At 44.3% G+C, this 24,408-nt stretch overlaps 1 protein-coding gene across 1 annotated transcript in view; it reads left to right on the top strand.

Annotated features, from left to right (window-relative positions):
* Positions 1–3,594: 3,594 nt before the first annotated feature.
* The window catches only part of gramd1bb (GRAM domain containing 1Bb), a gene marked incomplete at both ends in the record, with an annotated part of 238,915 nt that continues 218,101 nt past the window's right edge, over positions 3,595–24,408 (top strand). Inside the window, 1 exon segment of the mRNA XM_084319952.1 lies at positions 3,595–3,980. Coding sequence (XP_084176078.1) covers positions 3,595–3,980 — 386 coding nt within the window.

Consider the following 24,408-nt stretch of genomic DNA (forward strand, 5'->3'; position numbering starts at 1 on the left):
CTTTACCGTAAACAAACCTTTTGCAGCCACAAAATACAGTTAATACAATTTTAAATGTCATATTTACTGTCATTGTATCAAGAGCTCAGTCCTATTTTCTTTTTTGACATTTGGGCTCCCCATCTGTTTACTTTGGGATCACGATTGTGGCTCTCGTCAGGAATACGAATTAGCTCAGTTCAGTGTCCTAACTTGTGTCCGTTTAGTATTCATATTGATCTTTAGTCCTATTGCCTGGAGCCAAATATTTGTGTATGGATCCAAGGCAGAGCTATCTTCAAAAGCACAGCAGCAATACCTGCTGGCTCGCTATCTCCGCCTCTCTGATAGCAGTGTTTGAACTGTCAGGTTCGTTTACAGTGCCACGAATTGTTTGAACTATGAGATTTGTTTACAGTGTCACAAATTGAGACGCAACAGAAAGGCATGAACCATCCCGCCATCGCGGTTTCATTGTTATGCTTGCCTTTGGCCATTGAAAATCAAACGAGATTGTTCAAACAATCTTTAATTATGTACATGGATGTTTATGTTTCCTTGACATTCTTGTTTTGATAACTTCTTAGAATTCTACATACAGTACCTTTTTGAGGTAGATACAACATGTATATAGATTAGATTAGATTAAAATGTATTGTCATTATACAAATACATTACAACGAAAAGAAGTAATAAACAATGTATAGGAGATGAAACTGGGTATAAAATATATAAATTAGTACTACAGTACTGAGTATAGTGCTAATCAGATGTATGTACAGAGTTCTAGTATTAATATGTACAGTGATACAGGTATAAAGACACTATGGTAGTAGTCATACTGGCCAGCAGCATAACTAGTAAATGTATGTACAGATATAGATATAGAATCTACAGATATGTAAAAAGGATTATATGCAGGTATGTACAGACGGATGTGTATATATATATATATATATATGTGTGTATGGTAAGAATACACACATACGCAGTGCGTAATACAATTTCACCCATGAGGCAGGCTGTGAGAGGAACACAGGTGGTGGTGCTCTCTGTGTTTGTGGTCTGCTGACCTATATCATCAAGGACGCTCTCTCTCTACCCTGGCTGCTAGCTTTGTGGTCGTTTCTGTTGCCCACGTAGGCTCTTTCTTCTCTGAGCTGGCAGCGAGGGGCCCTCCTACAGTCTTCTTGTTGATACCCAGGACTCTATTATTCTTATGCCCTGGCTGGAGGCGGTTGTTTGTAAATAGAATTCTTATTTTAACTCTTATCTCATGCCTAACTCAACTACAGCAGACATTTTTGTACCTCAGACGAAGAACCATATAATTTTTGTACAAAATAATAAAGTTTGTTTTAAGTTTTCAGAGGAACAATGTTTTCAAACTTTAAAGATATAAGATCTAAAAATGGTAAGTTAGAGTGTTGTGTTCATTCATAGTTAAAGACAGTAGAGGTTGCGGTCGGATGGCGTAGCGGAGATTGCGCTCGTCACCAATGCAAGAGGCTGCGGTCTCGTCTCCCGGAGTCAGCATTGCCCTGCGGCTTGGGCCGATCGTCATACTAGCTCGTTTGGCTGAGTTAGCGGGAGGGAAGTCGAGGGTGGTAATCTGGCGTTGTGGACAGCGACGCCTACAGGTCAGGTCTGGTCGCCTGCTCAGCGAAAGGCAGGAAATGGTGAAGGCAGCGTGACCTCCCACGCGTTACGCTTCACCAATGAGAGTCCTCGCTGCCAGGTGAGAAGAGAGCCACTGGCTGTCTCCACATGTGTCGGAGGAAGCATGTGGTGGACTTCAGGGTTCCCTTGTACCGACCAGTAGGAGGAACATGCGCACAACAACCAGGTAGGGGAGGGGGGGAATTGGTATAACGACTAAATTGGGATGGGGAGAAAAATAGAAAATCAGGCGGAGAAAAAGAGGATAAAAAAAAATACAGTAGATGTTTAGTATTTTATTATCTAAAGATGGTAAGTTAGAGTGTTGTGTTCATTCATAGTTAAAGACAGTAGAGGTTGAGTATTTTATTATCTAAAGATGGTAAGTTAGAGTGTTGTGTTCATTCATAGTTAAAGACAGTAGAGGTTGAGTATTTTCTTGTGATATATCACAATCACACACCAAGTGATTTCGATTTAGACTTCACAACTGCAAATACAAACAGACTTTTTGGTTTTAGTTTTTTTAGTGCAAGGGTTCAATTACGTCCTGCAAAGCCACAACCCCCGGAGGTCTCGTTGATGATGCCCACTGCTGGAATGGAACACTAACAATCCAAATGTGATTTTAGTCATAGAAAACGGTGCTCGATGATCCTAATGAGGTCAGAACTAACCGGTTCCTTAAACAAGTCTTATCCACTAATAGATTTAGATCAGCTGACACTGCAATATTGGTCATGTAATTGTCCATAGCCTTATTGATATCTGGTTATTGATATTCATGTTGACTTCCCAGTTGTTTGGATTGAGGCCTTTAGGCAGGTGCGTGGTGGTGGATGTTGGCAATGGAGACTGAGAAAAGTGCCCAGGGCTGTGAATTAGCAACAAGTCAAGTATGAGCGTGGGAATCTAATTCAAAGGAGGAGGTGTGTATGTGTTTGTGTGTCTGTGTTTCATGGTGATTACTCATTAATTGATGTGTCTGCGTGTACAATTGTGTGCCTGCCTGCCTGCCTGCTTGTCTGCCTGCCTGCCTGCCTTTATGTGTCTGTGGCTGCTTTGCTGTGTCATATCACCCTGAGCCTCGCCTATACCTTGCAACCCTATCACCTCCCTCTTAACCTGTAGGCAGTCACCGTGTGGAGCAGGTGGCACACTGCAGTGCCAGGGGACCAGCCACCCACTGTAGCCTCCCAGAGGAACGACTACCTCCGACGGGAGAATGGATCCGCCTGGAGCCTCCCCTACTCCTGGAGCGACTTCACAGATGAATGCAAAGTGACGACACATAAAACCCGGAGCCTTTATACTCATCTCATCACTTTGGTCACCATCAATATTCAAGCGTTGACACTTGTTGCCTTCCCCTTTTTAGTGTTGGCGACAGCAACTAGGCTACAGTATGAGCCTGAACGGTAGCATAGTGAATGTGTGAGTGTATGAGTGTGTGTTTGTGTGTGTGTGTAACTTGGCCTGCGAAGTCCCGGGGGACAACCAGCGAGGAGTTCTGTTACAGAGCCTTATACATGTTTCATCTACTGGACCCAGAACAGACGACCCCTTTGTTATCATATCCAGCCCTCTCCCCTCTGGCCTGAGAGACTTGACTGCTGAGAGACTGTGCTCTTCACAGTCTGTCAACCAACGACTGGACCGATACGGTGCATATCAGCCCTGAAGTGTGAGCGGGACCAGGCCGGGGCCAGGCTTGGGATATTTGGAAGGGCTTGTCTACTCATATTTCCAGTCTTACCTTGAAAACAAGCCCCAGGAAAGCTTCAGAGGATTATAGCGTTAAGTATCTAGCTTTGTTGCCTCTTTCATCCAGCTCTGAACCTCAACATCCATGGCTTTTACCTGCTGATTAGCCTTCCAAACTGTGGAACAGCAGATCTCCGATCTGAAGTGCATTATTAGGGGGCTTGTTTACACCTGCGAGGGCCGGTCGGGACCATGAGCGAAACACTCCGGCTGCCTTCGCTCCAGGTGAGCGTCCCCCACGAGTCCCTGGGCTACTCGGATGGCTCGGTGCGGTCCAGCTCCTCCACGCCGACGCTCCGACGCAAGCGCTTCAAGATGCGGCGCATGAGGAACGTGCCCAGCGAGCGGGAGAGGGAGCGGGGGAAGACGGCCAACACCCGCCTGGCGGCACGCTTCCACTCAGACTCCAAGGAGTACCTTCAGCTGCCCTCCATCGAGATCACGCCGTCCAGCGACGAGGATGCGCCCTCCACCTGGTCCAACTGCTCCACGCCCAGCGCCTCGCCACGCCGCAAGCGCTTCCTGTGGAGGAAGTGGCTAAGGGTCCGGGAGAAGAAGGAGCAAGGAAGTGAAAGCAGGTTGGTATGACTCCCCTTGCCCCCACACCCTCCCCTTTCTCCCTTAATACCTTCATGTGGCTTTAAGGCTCCTGCTACCTGCACTTTACATGTTGTACCACTAACTCAAAGAGACCAAAGTTACTTGTACCATTAACTCAAAGAGCGCAAAGTCGTTGCCACATTGACTCGACTCACTGTCTGCGTTTGTTTTGTTTTTTTACCTTGACCTTTTAGGCTCCTAATGAGGACGAGGTTTCTTTTCATCTGTTCAAATTCACATCTGTTTGTGCTTTCCAAGATTGATGCTACAGTAGCTGTCCTTTTGTATCACAAAGGCTTTTCCTTCACTGAATAACGATAAAACACATACAGTACACGTAACAAACCGTTTGTTACACAGTAGAGATAGATGCGACCTCATAAGGAATAACAATGTGATCGCATTGTGTGTAGTTATTTCTTACTTTATAGCTGTGGTGGGGAACGTAGCCAAGTTATAAAGCTGCATGTATTTGTATTTGTTTTTTTGCTGAGGAGCAATATTCAGTGTCACATGATACTCCCCTTTAGTTTTCCATTAGAGAGGCAAGGCTAAAGTCGACACCCATCAGTGTACAATCTTAGTTGACACAGATCAGTCAACCATGCTGAGTTTCTATTGGAGCCCACACACCAGAGTCGGTTAGGTGTTAACACATTGAGCGCCGGGCATTGTGCCCATCTCATACCCCTCTCTGCCACCGTTAAAAGCCTATGGAGATGTTTACCTTCTTTGCAGGGCTATAACTTTTTAAATTGTATTGCTATATTGACATTACTATGGCCCATTCAACATCGATTATCTATCGTTCAGGATGTGGGAACGTTATACTTTTTCATTCATACATTGTTGTGTTAATACCTTCGAGAATATAAGTATGTTTTTAATCTTTTCTGCTGTAATTCCAAAAACGCTAGTTATAGGCCCTGAAGCATATGATAGATTATCGATTGCCATTTCTTTCCCATACACGCTATATTAAAAAATTCAAATGTGTATGATCGGTATACATTATGCTTCATCATGCGTGGAGGAAAGGGGGGGGGGGGTCGTTTATAATTCCTTGATCATCAGTAACGGCTTTATGTAGTATGGGTGATATATTGATCAGATGGTTTGCACTCAGTGAAATGAATAAACAATCGGGCTGAAAATAACGTTATATTCCCCTTACCGTGGGCCAGTGCATGTGAGCGGATCGGAGCGTGAGCGGCGCGGGGCGCGGAGCGGCCGGTTTTGACGTGAGCGAGGAGTGGGTTTTAAAATGAGTCGGCGCGACGTCCGGAGCGAGAGTTCTCCTCCGCTTCAATCCACTCCAGGCCGCTCACAGTGGTTTAACACTGATGTAATAATATACATGCAGTACAATGCCAAAGCAACAGATGGCGATGTACAAACATGAAGGCCATTTTCAACCAATGAGAAGGGTGAACCTGTGATATCCTGTTTAGGCTTTGTCACTGTAGAGACGCCCACACTCACTCCAGTTAGAAAAAGTATCGACGCCATTGTTGTTGACGTTAGCTTACATGCTAACGTTAATGGCAGCGACCATAGCATTGTGGCTCGGCTAGCCTATCATCGCTTAATAGAGTTAGTGAATGGATAAACAACGTTATTTAACATTGCAGAATGGCTACAATTACAATGCGGCTCAATACAAACAATTGTTAAGGGGCCCAGGGGGTGTAGACTGTTGTAGTTTGAGCTAATTTACACCATGCTCAAAAAAAAAAAAAAAAAACTGCCGAGCGATCTGGCGCGGGGAGCGGGGAGCGCTCGATTCAAGGTGAGCGGGGAGCGAGCGGAGAGCGACTTGGGGGCGGGGTCAACATGAGCGATTAGCGGAGCGGACCAAGCTTTAAAGAGCGAAGAGCGGATTTCTCGGCCGCGCCGATCCGCTCACGTGGCCTGGCGTGGGCCGATGAGACTGGTGGTGAAAGATCCCAATTATTCTATGCCGATCGCCTACGTCCATTTCCGGTTTGTATGGCGCAATAAACATTGAAATCATATAGATTATTAAGTTTAGAAAGCGATCCATATGTACTATAGTGTCTGTCAGGAGTCCCATAGCGAGATGTGACTGCCGGAGGAATTTCCTCGATGCACCGATGGCACTTCCGGTTTTTGCGAGAGTGTAACTCGCCCGACCATCCACCAGGCGGCGGTATTGAGCCGTTGCAGTCACATCCAGGGTCCCACTAGGGCAGTGTTTCTCAAAGTGGGGGGCGCGACCCCCAGGGGGGGCGCAGAGGCATGACAGGGGGGGCCTTGAGATTAAAAAAAAAAATGTAAAAAAAAATGATTACAGAAAATTATCACTAAAGTGCTATCTGTTGCAGCTGCACTGTTCTCCATGAAAATACCATTTCTCAAAATCTGAAAATCATTATTTAATAAAACAGAAAAGGATCACCAAGTTACTCTGGATAAAAAAACCTTTACAGACAACATTGAGACAAAGCTTCCTGACACATCTCCATCAAAACTCTTGGAAGAACTCTTTGAAATCTCATCTGATACCACCTAGAGAGCTAGTTTCAGGGTGTGGTGCTGAGTACCAAGTATCTCATCTCATGGCCCACCAAGTATCTCATGATGCAGCAGTTAAGGTGTTGATACCATTCAGCACCACATACAGTATCTGTGTGAAGCTGGCTTTTCATCCATGACAGCTCTGAAAACAAAATATAGGGCCAATTTGAAAGGTCACGATATTGGTGTTATTTCAATAAATTTAAACATGGCCCATTTCATGACTATTTTGTTGGGGCGAGGGGGGGGGGGGGGGCCCAAAATATTTTGGTCCGCCAAAGGGGGGCCTGACAGGAAAAGTTTGAGAAGCACTGCACTAGGGCATCGGGGGTTGGCTGGATGAATTATGAATGCCATGGCGAAAAAATGGCTGCTCACTGAACTGCACGCTAGGGAAATGCCATCTAGAGCTGGGCGATATACCCAAAATATCATGTCACAATATTTTTTTGTTTTGGCTAGGGATGCACCGATCCGATATTGATATCGGATATCGGCCCCTATATGACTAAAATAGCTGGATAGGGTATTGGTAAAATATATATATATATATATATATATATATATATATATATATATATATATATATATATATATATATATATATATATATATATATATATATATATATATATCGTATTAAAAAAAATATATTATAATAATAACTAAATTATAAATAACAATTCAGTACATTTATATCTATGTGTTAATTTGTTACATTTTGTTTCACTAAGGAAAGTAATGTAAAGTCATGCCTGATGAATGATCCCAGTCTCTTCCACACAGTGAGGCATACAGTTTATTAATTGAACAAGGGTATCGGATCGGTACTCGGTATCGGCCAATACCCAAATCCCAGGTATCGGTATCAGTATCGGGACTGAAAAAGTCGGATCGGTGCATCCCTAGTTTTGGCCGTATAACAGTATTTGACAGTATAGTTTTCCAGTTCAAATTACAATGTGATATGACCTCTTTTTTTTATATCTTTATCTTGTAATACAATTGGCATAGTCTATTTTATTTTACTTTTTAATACTGCTGCAAGGCATCTTTTTTTATGATTCACTTAAAAACATACAGTATGTATATATAGCCTATATATATATATATCTTTTATATACAACAGTATAGTCAAAATCCATACCCTTGCATGGATTCATGGCGGCATTCCTTTATATTCAGTATACCTCCCAGTCCTACCATCATCTGTGGTTTATTTTGATATATTCACAAAAACCTCATTATAATCCATTACTAGTATGTATCCAAAGAAGAAGAAGTGTTGCTGGTGTTTCTGTTCTTGCTGCACCTCAGGGGGACAGTATAGTGTAACAGATGGCAGACGGGAATAGAGGCATCGTTTTCTCTCTTCCAACATGCCAGTAACCGTTGGTAACCACTTTCAAAAGTGGTCGAGTAGGTGACTGGAACAGCATGGTGTTACCATTCCACTGTGACTTGTGATAAAGATCCAACATGGAGGGAAAAACATTGTAAACATTGTGTGAAAAGCTTCTATATGATTATTCCATATAGCCTTGTGTGTGTCCTCTCTCTCTCTCTCTCTCTCTCTCTCTCTCTCTCTCTCTCTCTCTCTCTCTCTATCTCTCCCTCTCTCTCTCTCCTCTCTCTCTCTCTCTCTCTCTCTCTCTCTCTCTCTCTCTCTCTTTCTCTCTCTCTCCCCCTGAGGTGAAGACGAATGACCTTGTCTGCGTCACCATGTGTGACTGGACTCATTATCCACACCATGTCTCCAGCTCCACACTTAAAGAATGTATGTGAATATACCACACATTTGTATAGTCCACAGATTGAGGCTTTAATGGCATAACCTTAAGGCCATGGTCACACTGATTGCAACAATAAAAACATAATATGCAAAGTACATGCAGAGTTTAATGCAAGGATCCCATGCTGGATCTCCAACGTAAACAAGTCAGGAGTGGTTACTGACCAAATATGCTGTTATTCTTGACGTCAAATGTTTAGATTTTGGTTATTATCCCTGGGATGAAACTACTGCACTCGAAAAAACGATTGTGGTTGTTAGTCAACACCCATCCTAAAACTTGCTTAGTATAACTTTGATTTTAGTGTCTCGATATATATTTTCTTTGCAACTTTGATTCACTGATAAAATGCTTTCAACATGACGACACGAAGTTCGACACTATGTGACAAATACCACTGACCCTTATCCGCCAGAGGCCTACCCCTCCGGCTGACTTGTTTTACACAAGTTGTCAGTCACTTTGGATGAAAGCGTCAGCTAAATGAACGTAAATGTAGATGTAAATGGCCGTGGCTTAAGAAACCACAATCCTTTCTTAGCCTGGTCTCTGCTTTCAGGCGGGGACCTACAGCATGGAAATTCCAAGAGAGTGTGAGAGAAGTGAGTTACGTAATCTGGATCTTGATGACCATCTCCACATCAATTATTGATGAAGCAGAACAAGCCATTTTCAGCGCCCGAGTCACAAGGACGAAACAAAGAGGCGAGATGTTTTACACATGCTCCATGTTGCTGCCCACGTCCCTGCTGTGTTGCTGCCCTGAGGGGGGAACAACTCTGAACCACACCGTGTTAAATAGAAATAAGCATCTGTAAATACAAACCACGGTAAATGACGATACACAGGCAGTTCTCTCTGTTACCATTGATCCAACGTTTAATCTTCATTTGATGCCTGTGTGCCGTCACTGCCGTGTGATATTCACAACCATATTCATATTCATATTCATTTGATACTTTGTCTAAAGAGAGCAAGGTTTAGACACCCCTATGTGTGGATTGTTTTAAAGACATAATTACTATGCATAATTCTTAGAATTGTTCTTTCTTATGTCATCATAAAACAAAACTAAATGATTTGAAGGCAGTGTGTGTCAAACACAAGCCTTATGTAGAATGTGTTTGTGAATGGTTGACTTTGCCTTTTGTAAACTACAGCATACCTGCTAACACTCCCGTTTTAATCATCTCTCCCACTGTGTTTGGTCATAGTGACATGCACAAACTAAGTAAGGCTTTCCAATGGCGGATATACAGTATGTTGCCAGATTGAGAGACTGTGTCTAATAACCTCCCAGGAGCTCGTATAGAAAAGCTCAACCAATCACAATCACAATCACATCAGAGCAGCAGTGCAGCAGCAGTTTCACTTCGGGGTAACAGTGATTTTGAAGTTCAGTTGCACATTTGTTGTGCCCGATGGAGGACTCTGGTCAACCTACAGTAAATTACCTACGTCATTTTGAATAGTTGAATAACTGTGCCCATGATCCCTAGCAAATATGTTATTAATGTATTGTAAAATGATTTTTATTATTCAGTCTTTCTCAGGACACATTGTTATAGCCTACTATTAGTTGTTAGTAAGTGCAGCATTAAATACAGGGACATTTGAATACATTTAATTTTAAAAATCTTACCATGTGCAGCTTTCATATACTAGAGACAGGTTTGATTTAGAACATGTGTGAGGATTCGCCTGTTCCCTGAGCTTTTCCCTGTCTACTCTCTTCACCAGCCCCCACCCTTGTGAGAACTTTTGCCTGCCTCCTACTCTTCACCAGTCCCCACCCTTGGACATTCTGTTCCTCTACCCTCACGCACCTGTTGGGAGTTTGCAATCTGCTGGAGAGTACTTAGGTTGCAGACTCCCCTCCAGTCCTTGGCGGGTCGTTCTGTGTTCTGGACTCTGTATCTGTGTTCATTGTTCATGGAGTTCTGGACGTTACCATCACCTGCCGCGTCTCCGGCGTGAGACGACGGCCCAGCCGTCACCACCTGTCGCCGTTTGCCTGGAGTGGGACACCGTCTTCGCTCTCTAATTCTCTACGGGAGGTTTTCCAGTGTTCCCACTCCAGACGTCAAGGCGGCTCGTCATCGCTCCCGATTCCACGGGAGGAAGGCGTCTCTTCGTGATCCTCGTTCCTGGGGTGAGGCTCGTCGTCGCTCCCTAGTATTCCACGGGAGGACGGCGTGTTCCCATCCCGTTCCCCTTGGACCCAGGCTCGTCGTCGCTCCCTAGTATTCCACGGGAGGATGGCGTGTTCCCATCCCGGTCCCCTGGGACCCCCTTTGTTCTGCGCTGCCCGTCTGCAGCACCCGAGGAGGAGGAAGAGGATCTCCGTGCCTGGAGTGGGACACCGTCTTCGCTCTCTAATTCTCTACGGGAGGTTTTCCAGTGTTCCCACTCCAGACGTCAAGTCGGCGCGTCATCGCTCCCTATTTCCACGGGAGGATGGCGCCTCTTCCCCCCGGCCTCCGCTGTCGGGCCCCTGTCTTCGTACCAGGCCTCCGCTGTCGGGCCCCTGTCCCCGTGCCAGGCCTCCGCCGTCGGGCCCCTGTCCCCGTGCCAGGCATCCGCCGTCGGGCCCCTGTTCCCGTGCCAGGCCTCCGCCGTCGGGCCCCTGTCCCCGTGCCAGGCCTCCGCCGTCGGAACCCTGTCCTCATCCCTGTAAGCAGCTCTGGCCCTCGCCCTGTCCAAGGCCTTACCCTGTTCTCTGTCCCTGTCTCCAGCCCGCCTCTCCGGGCCTCTGTCCCTGTCCCCCTCTCCAGTGCCCCTGGTCCTGGCCCTGACACTTAGCCCTGGACCTTAGCCCTGGCCCTTAGCCTTAGTCCCTTAGCCTGTTCGCCTCTTAAAGGCACAGTGCCGTATTTTCCATATTTCCTTGACTCTAGTGTTTTTGTGTTTTCCCTTAAAGGGACTGTGCCGCTTTTTGTTCTTTAATAAATATTTGCCCTGTTTTGGCTTACTCTCATACCTGTCTTGTGTTGTGCGATTGGGGTCGGTTACAAACCATAACAACAGGCCATAATGTATAAACATGGCGCAGCATTAATAGTTAGACAAGGCTGTGCTCTTGTAGTACAGTAGTACGATGGACTTCACTCTGAGAACGGTTTAGACATGCTTGAAGTATTCTATACTGTATCACAGCAGTCTAACGCTATGTCAGTCCACCAAGCTGTCTTGTCATTATGCAGTAGTGATTGAATTAAAGGTTCACCGTTACAATAACAACCACAAACAATGTAGCCCAAAATGGCTTAATAATAATAATAATAATAATAATAATAATAATAGATCAAATTTATATAGCGCCTTTCATAGAACCCAATGTCGCTTCACAATCAGGACAAAAAATAGGGCAAGGAAAATAGGGGGGGGGGGAGGGGGGATGAGGGAAGGTAAGGGATAATGGACCTAATCTAAACTAACTGATGGGGAAAAGCCTTGGTGAAGAGGTGTGTTTTTAGAGCGGATTTGAAGGTGTCCAGGGTTGGGGCGTTGCGGATTTCAGGGGGGAGAGAGTTCCAGAGGGTAGGGGACGCCACGCTGAAGGCTCTGTCCCCAAAAGTCCGTAACCTGGTGCGAGGGATGGAGAGGAGACCCAGATCAGAGGATCGTAGATTCCGGGATGGAGTGTACTGGTGGAGGAGATCAGACAGGTATCGGGGGGCGAGGTCATGGATGGACTTGTAGGTGAGGAGCAGGAGCTTGAAGGTGATGCGGAACTTGACTGGAAGCCAGTGGAGGTGGATGAGGGTGGGGGTGATGTGCTGCCAGGGCTTGGTGTGAGTGAGAACCCTGGCAGCTGAGTTCTGAACATACTGGGGCTTTGCTGGGTACCCCGAACAGGACTCCATTACAGTAGTCCAACCGGGAGGTGATGAATGAGTGGATCAGGGTCTCAGCCACAGAGTCTGAGAGTGAGGGTCGGAGACGGGAGATGTTTTTGAGGTGGTAGAAGGCAGACTTGGTGACGGATTTGATGTGGGAGTGAAATGAAAGTGTGGAGTCAAGGGTGACGCCCAGGTTACTGCCTTGTATCTAGATTTCTTCAAAGGCAAGTACATTTTCTTTAAATGGGACATATTTAGTAGTTTAGGTCTTTGAGGTCCCCTAAACATGTCTTTGAAGTTTCTTTGCTGGAAAAGATAACCCACTCAGATTATGCATTCTAGCAACCTCTATACCCCTCTGTTTCAGTTCTGTTCTCAAAGGACTGTTTCTGTGCACCATCTAGCAGTGGCGTTAGAGCCTGTACCATCTAGCAGTGGTGTATGAGCATGTTGTACCATCTAGCAGTGGTGTATGAGCATGTACCATCTAGCAGTGGTGTATGAGCCTGTACCATCTAGCAGTGGTGTATGAGCATGTACCATCTAGCAGTGGCGTTAGAGCCTGTACCATCTAGCAGTGGTGTATGAGCCTGTACCATCTAGCAGTGGTGTATGAACCTGTACCATCTAGCAGTGGTGTATGAACCTGTACCATCTAGCAGTGGTGTATGGACCTGTACCATCTAGCAGTGGTGTATGAGCCTGTACCATCTAGCAGTGGTGTATGAACCTGTACCATCTAGCAGTGGTGTATGAACCTGTACCATCTAGCAGTGGTGTATGGACCTGTACCATCTAGCAGTGGTGTATGAGCCTGTACCATCTAGCAGTGGTGTATGAGCCTGTACCATCTAGCAGTGGTGTATGAACCTGTACCATCTAGCAGTGGTGTATGAGCCTGTACCATCTAGCAGTGGTGTATGAGCCTGTACCATCTAGCAGTGGTGTATGAGCCTGTACCATCTAGCAGTGACATATGAGCCTGTACCATCTAGCAGTGGTGTATGAACCTGTACCATCTAGCAGTGGCGTTAGAGCCTGTACCATCTAGCAGTGGCGTTAGAGCCTGTACCATCTAGCAGTGGTGTATGAGCCTGTACCATCTAGCAGTGGTGTATGAGCCTGTACCATCTAGCAGTGGTGTATGGACCTGTACCATCTAGCAGTGGTGTATGAACCTGTACCATCTAGCAGTGGTGTATGAACCTGTACCATCTAGCAGTGGTGTATGAGCCTGTACCATCTAGCAGTGGTGTATGGACCTGTACCATCTAGCAGTGGTGTATGAACCTGTACCATCTAGCAGTGGTGTATGAGCCTGTACCATCTAGCAGTGGTGTATGAGCCTGTACCATCTAGCAGTGGTGTATGAGCCTGTACCATCTAGCAGTGGTGTATGAGCCTGTACCATCTAGCAGTAGGGATATTCGATATTGGCTTTTTTACCGATATCCGATATACCGATATTGTCCAACTCTTAATTTCCGATACCGATATCAACCGATACCCCCCCCCCCCCCCCCCCCCCAAAACAGAATAATTTAATTTCAGGTAATTAACATTATCTCTTGTCGTGGAATTAACACATTATGCATACTTTTGACAATAAATAAAATAAGATTTTGTTCTTACTTGCTTGCATGGGTAAATAAAGGTTAAATAAATGTAAAAAAAAATAAAAAATTATTATAATATTTTTTTTGAAAACCGATACCGATATTTTCCGTTATTACATTTGAATGCAAATATCGGCAGATAATATCGGACATCCCTATCTAGCAGTGGTGCACAAGCATGTACCGTTAAGTGAATTTCAGATCAAACTGCCAGACCACACGTTGCAGATCAAATATGACTCACAATCTTTTTTGACAAGTTGGATTTAGCCCCTAGAATGTCCCTTGTTGTAACTAGTTGAGGCAGGCGGAATGGGAGAATTGCTCATCGTTGGATCTTTTGAGGACCAAGTCTAAATATCATACTTCATTTATATAGTGCTTTTCAAGACACTCAAAGCACTTTATAACGTGGGGTGGAAATTGCCTCCTTCACCACCACTATGTAGCACCCAACCTTCACACTACACACAGGCTCAGGAGACAGGGATTAATATCAGCCATTTAAGGGGGAGGGATGATTAGGTGGCCTCGATGTTAAGAGACCTGATTGGGAATTAGGCCAGAAACGTCTGGGAGCCCCCTACTATTTGCGATAGACGCCCTGGGTTCTTTAACACTTTCACTGCCCAAGCTTAATTCCTTTTTACCTCCTTGAATGCCCAGCACCACTTCAATGTTAACGTTAATATCGCCTAATCTATGTTTTAAATTATGTGTCTAATCTGCCCGTCGCTTATCAAAGACTCATTTTCCAGTCAACATTGTCGTAGCAGATTGTTTTTTTATCGCTTCATTTCCGTTTTCTAGCATTTTGAAAAGCACTTGTTTTCATGGAAAATGAAGACATTCCATGATAATCGCCCTTTACTGGAATATTCTAGAACGTTGTAATTTTTCGGCCTATTTATGAATCGTTTTCAAATAAACGCTAGATTATCGATAGTATGTGTACGCATGCACGCTCTGGCCGTGAGCTGAAAGTCGATTCTCCTATTTCCTGACCGCTCGCACAGTCAATCAGCCATATCACATAATCACATAAAAGCTTATATCTCCGTGAAAACGAGTCTGATTATCCTAAGACTGGTGACATAGATTCCTTACCGGAGATCAGATGGTATCCAAATGGATTATTCTAATTCCTGATCGCCATTAGAAAAAATCTATCCTTTTATTGATTCACTGTGTATACTGTAAAAACACATAATCCCCGCTGCTCTGAGGCTCACTAGTGGAGCTGATCGACCCCGGCTGCGTGAGTGAGAAGTAAAATGTGGAGTCAGGGATTTTTTTTTTCATTCGTTTTCATTGAGTTCAATCCAAAAGGGTGAATTACCATCTGGGAGATGATAGGGGGCGCTTTTTCACATCTGAGCGCCTGGAGTGGCTGAATTGCCAACGGTAGACTCGGTTGATGAAATATGATTTCAGATCGCTAATAAATAAAAAAACGAGAAAATACGAGAATTCTCGTGAGTGGGCATTCAACCCGCGGGGGGTAAACCCGAGAAAACTCGGGTTGGGCAATCAAAGTGTTAATGACCGAATTCAGTCGGGACCTTAGTTTAACGTCTCATCCGAAGGACGGCACCCGAAGGACTCTGCAACCATATGGTGTCCCTATCACCGTAACAGGGGCATTGTTACTGTCAAGTCCAGAGGACAGAGTACTCTCTGCTGGATAACAACATCGCTTTCCCACAACGGCCTTGACCAGAGCTCGACAGGTGATCTTCCGATCATGAGTCACGGAGCTCTACCCTTGTAACCACACTGCCGGACAATGTCACCAGGAAGTCGAAGGTAAACCTACATCAAATGTCAATAACGGTAATAAAGAAAATATACAATAATGCTCATAAATCCTTTTTAAAGGATGCTGCTGCTCAGTAGGTAAGCATTGTGCTGAGGCTGTGTTCCTCTTGTGTTGTTTCACAAGTAACACAGGATGAATGTCTCCTCACACCGGGGGCTCTTTGCTTTGGCCTGAGGCTTCACTGGTGCACCTGATGCTCCTATCTCTAGAGAAAAGGTCATGGGGTCACTGAAATCAAGGAGCTGGATTGTGGATTTCCCACGCAACTGCCCCCTGCCATCAGGTGTAAGGTGCCATTCTACCAGCAGTGTCTCCACATCATGGGCAGCCCTGATGGCAGTGCCCCTGGAGACCTATCTGCCCGCAGCCTCGTGGGCATCACCAGGCACATTCTCCGGTTCTACAAAGTGAACGTTGCCACCTCCCATCCATTGGGCATGGTCCTCTGCTTCTACTCTATGAGGAAGTACGTACTCGAGATTCCTTGTGACTCTGTTGGTATGAGTCATCCAGTGCTTAAAGGAAGGATGAAATAGAATACAGTTATGTATTGTTGGATTTTCAGGGTTATCAGCCAGTAATTAACTTGTCACCTGTGGTTCCCTGAAGTTTCTGCGTTGTGTTGTTTATATCTTACTCATCGTACTGGCTGGTACACTCTATATCCCCCGTTAATGCATCCGACTCAGAAGAAAACGACACACTGGAGACGTGATACCTTTCCTTCAAACGTTATGATTATTCCATAAACATATCCTCAAGATGGAAACTGTTCTGAAAGTCTTTGAAAAGTGTATTGAATTCCTTAATTCTACCGGTCTCTCCTGCTATCAGCTCGATGATGGTTGAGGCCTAGTGGTTAGCCAAAAGCCTTCCCTGTTAGCCGAAGCTAGCGATCTCGTTGCGTTCTGCTGTCTCTCTGTCAACGTCCCTACGTGTCAGCTTCGTGTCCTAGTCTGGTTAGTCTTCTGAAGAATTCACAGCTTACCGTCTTCAAGTCTCGCGATGTCGAACTCTCTCTCTCTCTCTCTCTCTCTCTCTCTCTCTCTCTCTCTCTCTCTCTCTCTCTCATGACGGTTACTATGGCAACGGCAGTGGCACCTCTGACCCAAATCAAACTATGGTTCAAAATGCCCCACTCTATCTCATCACCATAGCAACGGCTTCTCAAGCACCTCGGCCGATGACCTTGGTGCGGCTGGCTGCTACTCCCACACCCTGCACTCTGTCTCTTTCCGTTGTGTGGAAATGAATAATGGAGACAAAAAAAACGTTAATTGATCGAGTATTGAGGGAGATCGCTTCAGCCGGCAGCCGCAAAGCAGGCTGCAATGTAATCGCCACTGGCAGGCTCAGACTGTTATAATATGAGAGTCTGAAGACTCTTCTATTTCTTTCACTACAGTCTGGCTCAAACAGAAATCTCACTCTGGAATCCCGCAATGCAGGAGTTGTTGCAGGAAGTGTATTAAAGCAGAGACTGGGTTGGTGAGGAAGATGTATTTGTCTTGTTGGAATACAGAAAGCATTGCATTATCTAAAATACATAAAATATATTGATTTGACATCTATAGACCTTAGACCTTTTCTATGGGCAGAATCGAATTCTCGTGGTCGACTTACACAATCATGTGTCTTCATACATGATTCTAGGTGCTTTCGTTCAAAAGTAAATTTTTCAATTAGGCCATCTTGGATTTGGCCCTCTAGAAAAAGTCTAAGGTCTATAGATGTCAAATCAATATCAAACCATGTTAGCCAAAGAATGGCCACAGAATTGAGGATCTGGACCCAACTATTATATTGTGAACAGTGTGGTTCAGCCATGTTGGATCTGAGAGGCTGTCAGCCATGTTGAATCTGAGAGGCTGTCCCTCCGCTTGTGGGTTTTCAGAGGCAGGTCTGAGGGAACCAAGTGAGCGAGGCAGCCCAGCTCATAGCCAAGTTAAACACTGCTTATAATAGTGTAAAGTGAGAGTTACAGATGTACGCATGGTCCTCTGATAGAACAAGAGGTGCCATTCACCAAATGAATAAGTGATTCAGTATTGGCATGGTTTAAAAAAGAATAGTAATAAATTACAGATTTTGGCACCATTATAGGAACTGTCATCAGATCTAGAACATTTCAAACGATATCCAACTTACCCCACCCATGAGAAACGGTGAAGAGAGTTGGCACTGGTGGTGGGCTCTGACTGGGCAGTGTGTCAGTGGGGAAGGTTTTGTGTGGTGGGCAGGGGTTTAGGAGATGAGACTAAAGGCTCTTCGTGTGCAGTAGTAGTGTAGCTTTCATCTTAAAGTCACCATATTCACACTGCGACCATTTTGCTCTTATGTCATGTGCGGGTGGAGGGAACAGGGTGGAAAGGAATCCAACCTGAGCATGGCATAAGAGCAAAATGGTCACTGTGTGAATATGGTCAATTGGGGAAAGAGAGAGAGCGGTGGCTTCAGACACTGAATGCGGCTGTTGTGCAGAGAGAGAGAGAGATAGGGAGAGAGAGATAGGAAGAGGGAGAAAGAGAAGGGAGAGAGAGATGGGAAGGGAGAGAGAAGAGAGAGAAACTTCAGACACAAAATGACATAGGTAGGCTACTCCTTGCCATTTTCATATTAACAAAACTAGTTGTTTATTTGTGGAAAAACACAACAAGCATGTTCCACACAGACCAGGCTGCAGAAACAAATTAGTGGGGGGGCATAAAATGTTCTCGGGGGGGCACAATGGTTTCTCAACAGGTTCCCTTTTATACATTTCAGCTGGGACAGCGGCGCTGTGGCTTGCTTGGCGCTGCCCACGGTGCTGAACTAAACAGCAGAGAGGCCATTGAAAAATCTAATTTCTCTCTATCTTAAGAACATTCACTTATACAAAAACAGACTGAACGGATATATATACCAGACCTGCTGGGGCAGCGGACTGAGAGCAGGGGACACAAACAGGCTGGATAAGATGGTCAGGAAGGCCAGTAGCGTGGTTGGGGTGGAGCTGGACTCTAGCGAGGGTGGCGGAGAGGAGGAACCTTGCTAAGCAACCCCCCCCACCCACTATACACAGACTTGGCTGACAGGAGGAGCATGTTATACTGGCTCACACTACCTAAATGCAGCACTGAACGGCACGCGTGTAGCTTTATGCCAAGCAAGCAGTGCAAAAATTTACCGTAGTGGCATGCAGTAATGCGCCTTTCATTTTCCGCCGCCCAGCGCCCAGGTCGCGCGGAAATAGGCTGTCTATTGCCATTCTCTTTGACAAACTCTAACCTTAACCAGCTCCTTAACAACGCCTAAACTTAACCGTTCTAACCTTAACCAACTCCGAAACAATGCCTAACCTTAACCTTAACCTTAACCATGCCTAACCTTAACCATAGAAATTATATTGCCATTCTCTTTGACAAACTCTAACCTTAACCAGCTCCTTAACAGCGCCTAAACTTAACCGTTCTAACCTTAACCAACTCCGAAACAATGCCTAACCTTAACCTTAACCTTAACCATGCCTAACCTTAACCGGCGAAAGAATACACGTTAAAAAAAAATCACGTTAAAAAATATTTTCGATGGGATTCGAACTCGCCAGCAAACAAGCCATAGGATCCACAGCCATGTGTCCTTGCCAATTGAGCTATTGCTAGATACTGAATAAGGGGCGGTGACTTATATATATTGAGCTCCGCTCGTGTCGGATCTCATGCGCATGCGCGGGCACCTCGCGCGAGCACGCCGGCGCACGCACGCACCTGAGCGAGCACGCCGCCGCCGGTGCACGCACGGTAGCATTTGTCTGAAAAGAAGGGCGCTTTACCGCACTAGCGTGCGGTGACGAATGCGGAAGCATTTTTGCACTGCTTGCTTGGCATTAACGTACAGGCGAACGGCACAGGAAGTCCTTCATTCCGACAGCCATCAGACTATACAATGCATCACTGAGCACAGAGTGACAGTTACCATCTTCCTGGACTCTTACTTTTTAAACAGCACTGTGCAATATTACACCTACTGTAGACTTCAGTATATATTTTTTTATTTACTGTATCTTTTATTCTATTTCATTTTATTCTATTCTTAGGCCATTTGTTTTGTTATTCTTATTTGTGACTTGTTCTGTCTAAATGTTTAATGTTGAGTGATTTGCAGTGTCAAATTTCCCTCAGGATAATACATTTATATTCTATTCTATTCTATTCTATATCTTTGAAAAGTCTCCATTTATTCAACACTTCTGAATTCACAGAAAACTGAACTGAACTGACAAAAATAAGGTGCATAAAAAGCAAACAAAATTCCTCCACAGGCTACTCACCATCATTAGTAGAGCGGCAAGCGGCGTTTGGGGACAGAGTGAAATCTTCTTAAAACACTGCCCCTCCACTCATTCCTGAACTTTTTTGTTAAGTCCTTCTCAAATGCCAACTGAATTAAATTGGCCTTGCGTCGATGAAGCATACTAAGGCGATGTTCTGTAAAGACGTTCTTGAGGGTAGAAAACTAATTCTCACAGAGTGCCATGATAGCTTCAGTAGTGTTGTTGTTGACATCAGTGCCCACTAGGGCTGTCCCCGACTAAGGATTTGGATAGGTGACTTTGATTGACAAAAAAAATAAAACATTTCTTTTTCTTTTCTTTTTTTACCAGGGTGGGCACAGCTGACTCTGTGGGCGGGCCCGGCCCCCCAATGCCCGCCCATGGCGCCGGGTCTGGTTCCACAGATCCAAGGAAGTCCTAAAATTGCCAAAAAGTTAAATAGGGCCCCTATTGTTCTGTGACCAAATATAGTGGATTCTTGTTTAGATACTGGAATGTAGAGTGACATTTGCCGTGTCGTACGTTCAAGTCGTATGAATGATTGTTTCCCTAAAGCCCATTGAGTGACAAATTGCTTTGGGATTGAGTTCAAAGCGTATACACCAGTGTTGCAGTTCCATATACTGTAACAGCAGCGCCGCTTAAAATCCACCGTGTTTCGTTACCACCTTGCTATCATGTTCGAAGAGCATAATTGCATCTATTGTCTATGAGCGATGAATGATTTAGTGAGACCCCGGTGCCACGTCAACTTTCCTTCCTTGTGATTTGAACTGAACAGGAGGACGAGGGGCCAAGGACACACAGTACATAGTACTGTACGCAGACTATGCACTTGGAGAACCTCAGAGAAACATCTCTAGGCGTACAGCACAGTACACATGGCACTGTGTCCTCACTCTGAGGGCACTTTCACGGTCACGGTGGTCGGAATCGAGAGGGGAATTTCTTTTTTTTACCGTTTTAATAAACTAATACACTAATAAAAAGCCAAGGGCAAACTGTGGTGTCAGGCAATAACAATATATATATAATTAATATACAATAAAGGCTAATAACAAAATGTATAGGTGCAAATCGTGGCAGTAAAAGACGATACAAAGTTTTAACGTTGATGAAAAATGGCTGTCGTGTAGGTTGTGGATAGATTCTTTTCTCTCTGTCATGTAGGTTGGTGACTGCTCGTTGCCATAGATACAAAAGGCACCCGCTGCGTTTATTTTTTTCGCCACAAGCGCTTCATCCCAGCACTACCCAGCGCCCTGCCAGCGTTTTTCTGCTAGAAAAAGACGGTAGGTGGACGCAGGCCCTAAAGCAAGCATTTGTTGACTCATGTTGATAAGAGTATTAAAACTTGAAAAATATCTGTTTAAGGTAGATTTAAAACAGATAAAAAATATTGCGATTAATTTGCGATTAACACTTTAGTCATCTTTGTACTCAGTGTGCCACCGCTGTAAAGCATAGGGATTTTCACTGTGCGTTGCAGTGTTTGCAGGGCTATATCTATATTATATATTATAGCTATGGAGACAATAATACTATGGCTCATTTGACATTAACTATCCATTGTTCAACAATTGTAGGATCAAGGTGGAATTGATGTCATATAATCCTTACCTTTACTAGGAGGTATCCCAAAAAGAATATTCCAATTGTCTGATCGCGATTTCCAGTATTGATGTCAATCGGGTCCCTGACACGAAGTGGCACAAGATATTGGAGTATTGCACAGTGCAATACTCCAATTCAGCCATTGGCAATTCAGCCGTTGGGTGGGGGGGCGCTGTTTGACGGGCCTGTGACCAGACCTGAAAGCGCCCCTGGCTCTGCAGCTGCATGCTATTCGCAAATCCACTGCTGCAGCCGTCCTCCCGCTACAGCCGTCGTTATCATAACACTACACACATATCGTAATGTTTACAGCAAACTGTAGTTGATCACCAGGTATGTTTTATTAACGTAGAATAATTCATATAAGAAAAACGATAGGGAAATCTCTTACCTTTCTCCACTTAAAAATGCCAGGAACTGAAATTGAAACTTGCTGTGCGCCGCGATGATATGTGTTTATTATGAAATGACAATTGCGTGTTGACACGCCCACTGCGCGAAGCCTCCTAAATAACTTTTTCCAGTTTGCACATATCTATTAGACTAATTCTATCTATTTTTAGGGGCAAATGCGATTGAAATAGTCGCGCTGTGGTTACATGACGTCATTGCTATTTTAGAGCTGCTCTACCGGTTACACGGTATAGTCAAAATCCATACCGTAGAGCAAATTAATACCGTTTATACCGTATACCGTTTATACCGTCCACCCCTAACTCACAGTGTGAAATACGGTTTCAAAGGGTGGGCAATACTGCCACCTAGCAGGATGCGGTTGGTAATGCACTTTTGGGATCTCAGAATGATTTCCTATGGTAACACTGAGGTCCGTGAACCTGTAATGAATAAAAAATCGAATAAAAGAAATAACGACCAAAACCCCAGAAATATCAGGTCTGGCACTCAACCGCTGACGAGTTAACCCGAGAAATCTCGGGTCTGGCAGCCAATGTGTTAATCACGGTGTTAACTATGGACAATCATGCGATTAATCAGATTAAATATTTTAATCGATTGACAGCCTTAATTCTTATATTATTCTGTATTACTCTATATTACTCTTAATATTCTATATTCTTATATTTATTAAATTATATATACAGTGAATACAGTGAATATACATATGAATACGCATATGCAATCCTTGTCATATACTGTCTGGTTCCATCTAACCCAACTGCACAGTACAACCCATATATGATTATATTGACACCCCATCCACTCTTGTGTATATGTTGCCTGTATATTTTGTGTATACTAGCTTAATTGTTTTGTTAACTTTTTTACTCTTACTTTATTTATTGTATAGTAGCACACATATGGAGTTGGCAACAAGCATTCCACTGTACATTGTACTTGTATGACGGAGTATGTGACAAAGAAACCTTGATTTTGATTTGATTTGATTTGATTTGGATGCGGTGGTGCATGACACCCGTATGAGATACCAAGCTTTTAGTGAGTCCTAAGGTGAACATTCTATTTGATTCAACTTTACCAAACAAGGCAGGTGTGAAAGCAACACCCGGAAGAATCATCCCACACACACTCATACACACACACACATACACACACACACACACACACACACACACACACACACGCGCGCACACACACACACAAACACCTAAGTTGTTGCACAGTAGGGGAGAGTGCAAGAGTTTATTTTATATAGACAATAAAATCACCTCTCAGCAAGGGACATTGAGAAGTGACTCGTGATATATGAAATAATAGTTCAGGATTTTTACTTACAATTTTTATAAGATAAGAATACATATACATAAAGGGGGTATGGAAATCTGACTTCATAAAAAAAATAAAAGGGGTCCTCTGGTTCAAGTTGCCCCAGGTTAGTGGTAAGTTGATCCCAGCCAAAGGGTAAGTTGAACCACACATGGGTAAACTGGTAAAAATACCAAATTACAGCCACCATTTTAAAAGAAAAAAGCCCCATACAGTAATTCAGAGCAAACTTTTTGGTTATTAGTTCACATGTTTATACCTTGGTAGTCCATTAACATGTATGCACTGTATCTTTTCAAACCTTACAAACTAATCATGTTTAACTACAGGCTTTTCTCATGTTCTTCCCTCCATCACAGCCTGAATACAATTAAGTGTGTGGTGAAATAACAAACATAGTGCATGTTTCCCTATAAACACAGGGGGCGGGTCAATTCACCCACTGGTTCATCTCACCCCACTTTCCCCTACATTACTTGCCATGTCCAGCCCTCAGAATTTCAGATTTTCAAAGCTATATTGATCAGCTGACATCCCTTACAATACAAAGAATATTGAATGCCTGTTGTTGGGAGTCAGACAGTAATGTGTTACATAATGTAAGCCTGTGTTTCATGTCACACCTTTGATGTGTGTTCATGCATGCTGTGTTCTGAAGTCTGATGACCGATTACTGTGGTAGAAGTCAATACTGTATTGTTTGCTCTCTTAATGATGTAACATAACCCTCCGCACTTACTGTATCCTTACAGACATAAAAAGAACTCTGAGAGTGGGCCATCAATTCTACTTAGTATCTTCCCATTAGACAGTTGGAAGGCTGATAGGGAGACACGGTATTTTTTTTATTTATTTTTTATTTTTTAGGGCAGTCAGAGAAAGGAAATTGGGTGAAGATATGCAACACATGTCCGGGGCGCGTCTATACTTTCCACAAGCAAGTTGTCCTACCGCGTTGCTCTGATTGGCCACTGACCGCCCCTGCCTACGCTAGTTATGAGCTTAGCGTAGAAATAATAATAATGCGAGAGCGAGTGGAGAGGGGGAGAGCGGAGAGCGAGCCTTGCACACACGCACTTTGAAATGGGTATCACAGTAGTACGCCCTACTGTAGAACATGACATAT

Source organism: Notolepis coatsorum (assembly GCF_963971535.1).
Source record: "Notolepis coatsorum genome assembly, chromosome: 1".
Classification (NCBI taxonomy): Eukaryota; Metazoa; Chordata; class Actinopteri; order Aulopiformes; family Paralepididae; genus Notolepis; species Notolepis coatsorum.